Here is a 10,310-nt window from a genome sequence, read left to right as displayed (position 1 = left end):
ATATACTGGCTTATATTCAATACATCATACCCCAAAATCAACCATTTCTATCAAAGCAACTCAATGGTACACTGACTGACAGAGCAAATGCAACACCAAGAAGGAGTGGTTCAAAAGGGATGAAAGTTGGGGAAAAAACAGAGTCGGCACGGAAGAATAATTGATGTTTATTTCAAACCGATATGCAGGTTACACAATGCGCACAGCATCGACTCAGTAGGATGTAGGACCACCGCGAGCGGCGATGCACGCAGAAACACGTCGAGGTACAGAGTCAATAAGAGTGCGGATGGTGTCCTGAGGGATGGTTCTCCATTCTCTGTCAACCATTTGCCACAGTTGGTCGTCCGTACGAGGCTGGGGCAGAGTTTGCAAACGGCGTCCAATGAGATCCCACACGTGTTCGATTGGTGAGAGATCCAGAGAGTACGCTGGCCACGGAAGCATCTGTACACCTCGTAGAGCCTGTTGGGAGATGCGAGCAGTGTGTGGGCGGGCATTATCCTGCTGAAACAGAGCATTGGGCAGCCCCTGAAGGTACGGGAGTGCCACCGGCCGCAGCACATGCTGCACGTAGCGGTGGGCATTTAACGTGCCTTGAATACGCACTAGAGGTGACGTGGAATCATACGCAATAGCGCCCCAAACCATGATGCCGCGTTGTCTAGCGGTAGGGGGCTCCACAGTTACTGCCGGATTTGACCTTTCTCCACGCCGACGCCACACTCGTCTGCGGTGACTATCACTGACAGAACAGAAGCGTGACTCATCAGAGAACACGACTTTCCGCCATTCCCTCATCCAAGTCGCTCTAGCCCGGCACCATGCCACGCGTGCATGTCTATGCTGTGGAGTCAATGGTAGTCTTCTGAGCGGACGCCGGGAGTGCAGGCCTCCTTCAACCAATCGACGGGAAATTGTTCTGGTCGATATTGGAACAGCCAGGGTGTCTTGCACATGCTGAAGAATGGCGGTTGACGTGGCGTGCGGGGCTGCCACCGCTTGGCGGCGGATGCGCCGATCATCGCGTGCTGACGTCACTCGGGCTGCGCCTGGACCCCTCGCACGTGCCACATGTCCCTGCGCCAACCATCTTCGCCACAGGCGCTGCACCGTGGACACATCCCTATGGGTATCGGCTACGATTTGACGAAGCGACCAACCTGCCCTTCTCAGCCCGATCACCATACCCCTCGTAAAGTCGTCTGTCTGCTGGAAATGCCTCCGTTGACGGCGGCCTGGCATTCTTAGCTATACACGTGTCCTGTGGCACACGACAACACGTTCTACAATGACTGTCGGCTGAGAAATCACGGTACGAAGTGGGCCATTCGCCAACGCCGTGTCCCATTTATCGTTCGCTACGTGCGCAGCACAGCGGCTCATTTCACACCATGAGCATACCTCAGTGACGTCAGTCTACCCTGCAATTGGCATAAAGTTCTGACCACTCCTTCTTGGTGTTGCATTTGCTCTGTCAGTCAGTGTATATTAATCATCATCATGAATTCCTTCCAGCGAGCTGGGTAGGATGTTTCAGAATGATGTGCCTCCATTTATTACGGTCCTGGTATGCTTCTTACCTCTCTAGGGCATCACATGTTTCTCCTCTCTTCTCTACGTCTTCTCTTATCTGATCTAACCTCCTTTTTCTAGGGCGTCCAATTGGTCTTCGTCCTCAGATTGTAATGGTTTCAATACTGCTGTAATTTCTCAGTAGACAACAGTGGAGACATGTATAATACAAATTATAATGTTTATTACATAAAATAGTTGCTAAAACAATATATAAAACATATATCCGAAGTCTTTCTTAAAAAACAATACAAATATTCCTTAACAGCAAGTGTTGTTATAAATGTTATGTAAATAAATACAGAATAAATACAGCCGTCAAAACCTAAATATAAAATTCATTCAGTGTTCTTCTGAACATGGTGGAATTAGTAACTGGCGTATTTCTTCATTGAGCTTCCTGATGGCTGTGCTTTCTAGAGTGTAGGTACCAGTGTAGAGGAGGTTATCACGCTCTTCAATCAGTCTCTGAAGTCTCACCTCAGGATCATCATCATCATTACTAAATTTTGGGTTAGACTCCAAATCCTATAAATAAAAGAGAAATAAAGAAACACAAAGAAGAGATGAGGAATATGATAATGGGCGACATGAATTTTGATTTTATTTGCTTCGTAAATTACATGCACTTACACGCACACATGTGCAAATAGACAACAGTGGAGACATGTATAATACAAATTATCATGTTTATTAAACAAAATATTACACAGAAGTTCATTATACGAAAATAAATCAAGGAGTAACATAAACATTTATGTAATTGCTTCAAGTACAAAGACTTAGACATAGGAGCGAACAGTTCCACCTACTTAAAGTCCGTAAATGGAATCTGTGAAGTGGCAGTCAGAAAACAACCCTTCTGTGCAGGCAGCATCATAAATGGCTTGTCCAATGAGTAGTAAGCGTGATAGGATTCCCTAAAAAATGAAACCCTTGCTACGGCCCTGCCATACTAATATATTTTTAAATAACGGTGACCCTCAGGTAAATTAGATCAGAGTTTTGGTAGGCATGTTCTCAAGATCTGTGATATGCATGAAATGCAGAGGTGGCTTGTCAGGTGAAGGGACAAGACAAAAAGCCCATGTTAAGGGACAGCAGGTCTTTACAACTGTCTCTTGCTTATGTTGTCTTTGAAAGAACGTAGAATTGGAGTGAAGAGAAAATATTTACAAGCCACTCACTCATTCCTTCCCAGAAGGCCTGGTAAAATCCTCTAGGTCAGGGATGGCGAACCTTTTCCAACTAGTGTGCCAATTTAAGTCTGGTTTATTCATTTATTTATTTAATATATATCTTATAAATACATTTGATTGCATGGTTCATGGTTGTATTTTGTAAATACATTAAAATACATTTTTAAGTATGTAAGTTTGGAGAATACCTAACATTACTTGTATAAATATATATAATAAGTTCCCATTGTAACATACTTAGTCATCACACGTTATTAGATATAACAATTCAAAATACTAATATTGCTAATGGACTTCAAGTGAAATGTCGTTCTCTCATTTAGTACCCATGTCATTTATATTAGATTCATAACTTCTTGTCTCCAATACCACCCAACAAGCACTTAGGTCTGAACCGAGACGGCTTCTAACTGTTGACTTCACAACGTTTATTGTAGAAAATAGCTGTTCGTAGGCATATGATGACCAAAACAAAGTAAGTAATACTGTAGCAAGTATCTTCATCACCGAAAATTTTGTGGGATGCTGTCTTATTGTTCAGGTATTAAGTTGTCTGGCTTCTGGAGAGAGTATTCACCATCAACAGCACAGTCTATTTTCACCCATGATTCACCAAGTTGTACGAATTTGTTCACGCAGCGTTTCACATTCAGCCAACTCCATTTCTAAATGGTCAGTGAAAATGACCTTAATGTCACTCATTTGTGCAATATGAGGTTTGTAATAAACTGCAATGTTTTCTCCAAATCTCGAAATTGGGAAAATCTTTTGGAAATTACTTGCTTTGAATTTTGTGAGACGCCCACATACTTCTTACATATACTTTCTATGCTTTCAAAAGTTAATTGATTTGCAAAATTTGACATCAGTTCACGTTGTACCTTAAGTGAAGGAAGGTATTCAATATTCCTTGTTTCAACATCCCTGACGAATACACATTCTGCCTGGAATGATTTTATGATCTCAAACAATATATCTGCAGTATGCCCCTTTCCTTGTAGTTCCTTATTCATAACATTGTATACTGCTTTAAAATCACGAAGGAACATTCATTCGCACAGCCAAATAGGTTCCGTGAGTTCTGGAAATTCTTGGTACTTTTCTATCATGAAGAAGCGAATTTTGTCCAAGAATTCGCCAAGCCTCTGGAGTACTTGCCCACGACTCAGCCAGCGAACAGTATTGTACATTACAAGTACGCCACAATGAGATTCCACTTCGTGTAACATTTTCAAGAACTGACGATTATTTAGAACACGTGCAGGTATGAAGTTCACAATTTTAGTTACCACCGAGAATACTCGTTCAAATGATTGCATACCTTCCTTCGCACATAGGGCTTCCTGGTTGAAACATGCGATAGAACTGTAAAATAGGGTGTTTAATTTTTTAAAGAGAAATTTCACAAACCCATTATGAATACCCACCATACTTAAGGCAATATTCTGTAAGTCAAACCCCATTATTAATACAAGTTCTTGCCTCACATCCTTCGTAATATTTTTACCTATTGTCGTATTTCGTAAACTTGCAATTTAACTAATTCTCTTTTTTTTTTTGCTAGGGGCTTTACGTCGCACCGACACAGATAGGTCTTATGGCGACGATGGGATAGGAAAGGCCTAGGAGTTGGTAGGAAGCGGCCGTGGCCTTAATTAAGGTACAGCCCCAGCATTTGCCTGGTGTGAAAATGGGAAACCACGGAAAACCATTTTCAGGGCTGCCGATAGTGGGATTCGAACCTACTATCTCCCGGATGCAAGCTCACAGCCGCGCGCCTCTACGCGCACGGCCAACTCGCCCGGTTTTAACTAATTCCTCCCTGATCGTATTAACACAAGGAAATCAGACAAAAATAGCAATCCTTTCTTGTAAGGTCACATCCGTGCTTTCATTAAGACATACATAACACATCTGGGAGATATCCGAATCAGCTTTCAATTGCTCTGAAACATCTTCACTCATTCTTATTATTCTACCCTTGACAGTATTTCGGATGGCTGGCTGGCATTTCTTTAATTCTGTTAATTATTTGTTCTTTGTTAGGAATGTCTTCAATTAACGTATCGGACATCAATAAGAAAGTCTCTTTCAAGAACTCACCGTCAGAAATCTGTTTCCCATGCTCTAATACGCACTGAGACAGATGGAAACAACCGCACTGATACTATTCCTTGGCCTGAAAGATGATATAAAACAACACGACGGTTTTCAAGCACAGGCAACACAAAGCTTTATTGCTTCTTTCTATCGCTCCGAATTCCCTTGTCCGCTGTTCTTGAAGAATCCGGTCACTAACTTTATTAAGTTTCTGTTTCTTCGGCACCGAAAACATGTTTGTGAGGTCTGTATACAAACGACATTCAATAAACAGTAACACACAACGAATAATTACGCGCTACTGGCTACCACACACAGTCAAACTTCACTCACTGACTGACTGGCGGCCAGGTTTTCTATATTTATTTCTTACACGTCAAACACTATGACTATACGATCCACGTGATATGTATAGTCTGTAGTACAAGACGTCTATAAAAAGTTTAATATGTTCAAGTGGTGTGCCACCAAAATCGTGTTCGCGTGTCACCTAGTGACACGCGTGGCATAGGTTCGCCATCCCTGCTCTAGGTGAAGGCCCCATCTTTCTTCCACAATTCTCCTTGGCTCAATTGCTGGCTAGTTCCATTGAACTTTTTACTATGAGTTGGTGTTCTGAGAAACTACTTGTAGTCAATTGAATAGCTCCCCAGAATAATGTTGCATAATCCACTTTTGTCAAAATGGAGTTAATGATGGAAAAACGTTTCATATTCCATACTCGACGGTGCTGCAGTGGTAGAAAGTCGAAATATTTTGAAGCCATTAAGTTGGTGAACTCTAGAGAAACGTTGCATATAGTTGAGCAGATGGCATCCACAACCAGCATTTGTGTGTCTCGAGGTTCCATAAATCTTATAAATAAAGGAAAATTATGGTCACTGAATATAAATGAGTGGAAGGATGTGAAAAACAAGACATTGAGGAACAGCAGAAAGGCATATACAACAAGGAGGAATGTAATAAAACCAGGACTGAAGCCTCCAAATGAAATGAGTATAAACACGTTGCATATATGTGAGAAAAATCAACACCACGTCATATCCTATGTCATCATTAATGTAACACGTAAATTATTGTTTCAGGAACGTAGCTGCTTTTGCATACATAATGAGTATCAGAAGGTTACTCTTGATAGGCAACGGTATATTTTTACGGAAAAGTGTTACTGAGACTGCTCGTTTAAGCAATCCATTTGTGGTGAAGAAGACAGGTAGTGAACATTTTCTGGATTTTTCTATTCTTGAGCTAAATCTGCATAAGATCTGAATTGTAAAATTACCTCGGGACTATGGTTACAGGTATCTTTAGATGACCCTACTTTTGTTCGATTGAGGGGAGGGCACAGCATACTAGAACAATGGAGTACGTTCAGTACTACCAAGCGCTAAAGAGGAAAAGGGAACAGGCATGAATCACATCACATCCTTCCAGTTGTAGAACTCCGTCCATTGTATAGTGACAGTCTTCCAATTAGTACGGAAAGAAGAATGGCCTGATAGCTATGGGTGACTTTCTGAAACAGAGTACAGCTATTTCATGCAACTTCAAGATGAAACATACTAGTTATAACTTCATATAACATCATTGTGGAAATAATATTCACCATATATTCTGAAATGTATAACATGCAATGCAGGAGCACTGACCTTTTAGTATTGTTCAAAGAGAGTAGGCCGGATATGCAACGTTCTTATAATTTTGAAGCATATTATAAGTATATTCACTTAGAAAATGTAAGTTGTTGGCCTCATGTATTATGAAAGAGATATCAATTAAACAATTCAAAGTTGATTTCTAATACATATTTGTGAAGCATTTTTGAGCAATATCATTTTTACCTTCTCCTGTAAAGTAGATGAAATGGATTATGCAATGTTATTCTGGAAAGCTAATCAATTATAATTACAACATGCTGCACATAATTCAATAGGATATTATGAATTTAGTTAAGATATAGTGTGTGTTTTACTAGAGACACTGTTTTACATGTGGAAAGATCAAAAATAGGTCTGCTGTTCTCAAGGATAGGACTGATTTAGTGTACAAACAATAGGCAAGTTCTACATGTTGGAAAACATATTTGTATATGTATTCTAAGGGATGGTAAGGCTATTTAATCATACTAGAAGTGTACTTGCATTTTTGATCATAGCTGTAATCTAGGAGAGTGTACCAGCTTTAATTTAAATATAAAGTGGTCTTGAGTTTTATTCTGACAAAGTAAATTTTTCCTAGGCATATCAGCTTAGAATGGCATTCAGTCTTATAATTAACTGAGATGATACAGAAAATTAGCATCTTGGATATGATTACAGACATACGTGATATTAGGTGCCTAGAAAGAGTTTGAGTCTCTAGAATTACGAAGTGGAAAGAGATTTCCAAGAATATTCAAGATTCTGCTACTCAAACAATCAATTTAGTGGGAAAAAAGAAACACCTATTGTGGACTGAACAGTGTGATGAAGCTCTCAAAAAAACTGTCTCATGCCTGGAATTGCTGGATTGAAACAGGAAAAACTGAAGAATTAAGAATTCTTCATCAAACGTAAACTGACTGCTAAAGTGATCCGTAAAGCAAAACATGCTTAGAAAAAATTGAGACCGTTGAAGAAACTTTCAGGAGGAACAACACCCATGATTTTTACCATACTTTCAAACCTGAATAATAATGACAAATGTGAATGATCAGCTCAATAGTTTGAGTCCTTATTTAACTACTCTACTCCAGCATCAAAGTTTACAATTTCTGGTCCATCCTTCACTTCAACTCATTCTCTTCCTCTTCACCAAGAAGAAATCATAGCATCTTTCCCCAATTACAAGACATCAGGCAAGGATTCCATAGCTGCTGAACTTATGAAAATGCTTAGTCCCAATTTTGTTGCCAAAATAGATTATTTTTTTTTTTTTTTAAGATTTGCTTTACGTCGCACCAACACAGATAGGTTTTATGACTATGATGAGATAGGAAAGGGCGAGGAGTGTGAAGGAAGTGGCCATGGCCTTAATTAAGGTATAGCCCCAGCATTTGACTGCTGTGAAAGTGGGAAACCATGGAAAATCATCTTCAGGGCTGCCAACAGTGGGGTTTGAACCCACTATCTCCCCAATGCAAGCTCACAGCTGCACGACCCTAACTTGCTCGGTGTCAAAATAAAAGAACTCTTTCTGATGTATGAGAATCAGAAACTATTCCTAAGGAATGACAATCAGCTCTTATACATCCTCTCCATAAAAAAAGGCAATAAAGCTGACGTGAACAACTGCAGAGGCATATCTCTTCATTTCGATGCTTATAAAATCCTGTCAAAAGAACTTCAAAGTCACACTGAACCTATTGTTAATCCACAGATTGGTGAGTGTGAAGCTGTTTCCATAAGATCTCTTCATCCAAACCCTTTGTACTGACTTTTGTTGATTTCAAGAAAACCTATGACTCAATTAACCGATTCAGTCTTCTTGATATCCTCAAAGACATGGGTGCGGACAACAAGACTCATTCCATTATCAAATAAACTCTAACCAACATCTATTCACAATTTAAATTTATGAGTGGGAAATCTCTAGATCCTTTGATGGCATTTGTCAAGGCGATAGGGCCATCACCCATTCTTTTCAACTGTGTTTTTGAAAAAAGTCATCTGTGAGTGGATAGTGGAGAAACAGGCTATCCAAAATTAGGTCAGGCACTGGACCCAAAACAGTGAATATCAACTGCGCTGCTTTTGCAGATGATGCAGTCCTAATGGCTGATGACCTCGAGGTCACCCACCTCCAAGTTGAAGCTTTACAAGAAGTAGCTGATGCCGTGGGTCTCCAGATACAGTAGAACCGCATTTTAACGTGTCCGCTTTTAAGGAATTCATGCTTTTAACAAATATTTTCGTAAGGCCCAACCAACTTGCCATAAGCGCAATGTTACTTAAACTCCCTTCTAATGTACCCCGATAAGGAAAGGTTCGCTTCTAAGGAATATATTTCACATAAATTACAATTGCACATTCCATTGCAACAAAAATTTGCAATAAGATACTTTTTTCTAAACTTGTTTTAAAAGTTAATTAACTTCTGTTTTCACATAATCTCAGTCTGAAGTAAATGCGCTAAATGAAAGCACTCCTTTAGCGATGTGTAGAACCGTGATAAATTGGCACGGCCTCAGGAACTCACTGTTACTGGCAAGCAGCAGTTATTATCATGCTAGACGCTGCTGGTTAGTTATGTCCACTGAACTGTAGGTAGTACTGGAATGATGGCTGTATGGGAACAAAGTGCAGTTTTCGGCAAGACTAGCTGTATGGACTAGAGGCATAACTGACGTACACGTACATGCCACGAGACACAAGTAACTTCACGAAATATAAACATTTAAGCAGAAAGTCTTTTGCAAACTTCACGTGATTTAAGTAGTTGTAGGGCTGTTTTGTCATCTGTTATGTAAAAAACAAAAAACAAAACAAAAAAAACAAACAAACAACGCATTACTGGTATATGTGTTTCATTGACTGTACTAGAAGTATTTAACCCTCAACTGCATTGTGTTGCCATCAGGTAACACATAACTTTTCACCTGTGTAAATGGATACAGAATGTGGACAGAGTTAGTTTTACGGCACACCTTCAACACAAAAAAGTGGTTTTCTTTCCTCCTAACAGCACCAGTCACCTGCAACCTTTGGACCTTGACATTATTCATTCTGTGAAGGTTAAGTACAGGAGGCCCAGGTTCAAAGAGCTATTTCTTTCCTGGAAAGAAATGAGGAAATGAAATTGAATATACTCCAAGCCACACATTTATTTGTAGCAACATGGCAACTAGTCACAACGGACACTATCCAAAACTGCTTTATTCAAAACTGCTTTGACCATGCAGGTTTTGGTGCCTCTTAGGACCTTTTTAATCAAGAAGACACTACTGATGACATTGGGGAAGATTGAGGGTTTGTATCAAAGGACTGGAGTGCCACAACATTTAAAGAATTTGTTATTTGTGATGATGATATCCTAACCTCAAAACTACAGATGGATGTAGGAGACCTTTGTGATGATGTGAAAAGAGAAAGTACTGAAGTGGAAGAAGAAGAGGATCCAGTAGAACAAAATTTTGAAGCAGCAGTGGAGGGACTGGAAATTGTCTGCCAGTACATTTCCTCTTTCAACATTGATGAAAACCTCATGAAGAGTCTCAACCAAGTTGACAGAATACTTCTTTCTGTGAGACATCTGGGCAAGAAGAAACAAACTACTGTACTGGACTATTTCAGAAAGTGAAGGTTAATATACTTAGTCTCATTCTCATAGTCTATTTTCACAAATCTCTTTAAAAAATCATGTTAGGTCTGTGTTCCTTCGAATTAAAATTTCAAGTCAGTAATACCTATTTCTCTTTTCTTTGCTCCAGGTTGTGCTCCCCAATGGTCCACTAAGGAA

The 10,310-nt window shown here is 39.9% G+C and overlaps 1 protein-coding gene across 1 annotated transcript in view; it reads right to left on the bottom strand.

Annotated features, from left to right (window-relative positions):
* Window positions 1-1,806: 1,806 nt before the first annotated feature.
* LOC136858625 (centrosomal protein of 120 kDa) overlaps window positions 1,807-10,310 on the bottom strand; it is a 453,009-nt gene continuing 444,505 nt past the window's right edge. The window contains exon 15 of the mRNA XM_068228779.1: window positions 1,807-2,103. Within this exon, the coding sequence (XP_068084880.1) occupies window positions 1,918-2,103 (186 nt within the window). The 3' untranslated portion in view covers window positions 1,807-1,917. The remainder of the gene's footprint in view (window positions 2,104-10,310) is intronic.

Source organism: Anabrus simplex, chromosome 1 (assembly GCF_040414725.1).
Source record: "Anabrus simplex isolate iqAnaSimp1 chromosome 1, ASM4041472v1, whole genome shotgun sequence".
NCBI classification, from domain to species: Eukaryota; Metazoa; Arthropoda; class Insecta; order Orthoptera; family Tettigoniidae; genus Anabrus; species Anabrus simplex.
This window is presented reverse-complemented; position numbering and strand designations above follow the sequence as displayed.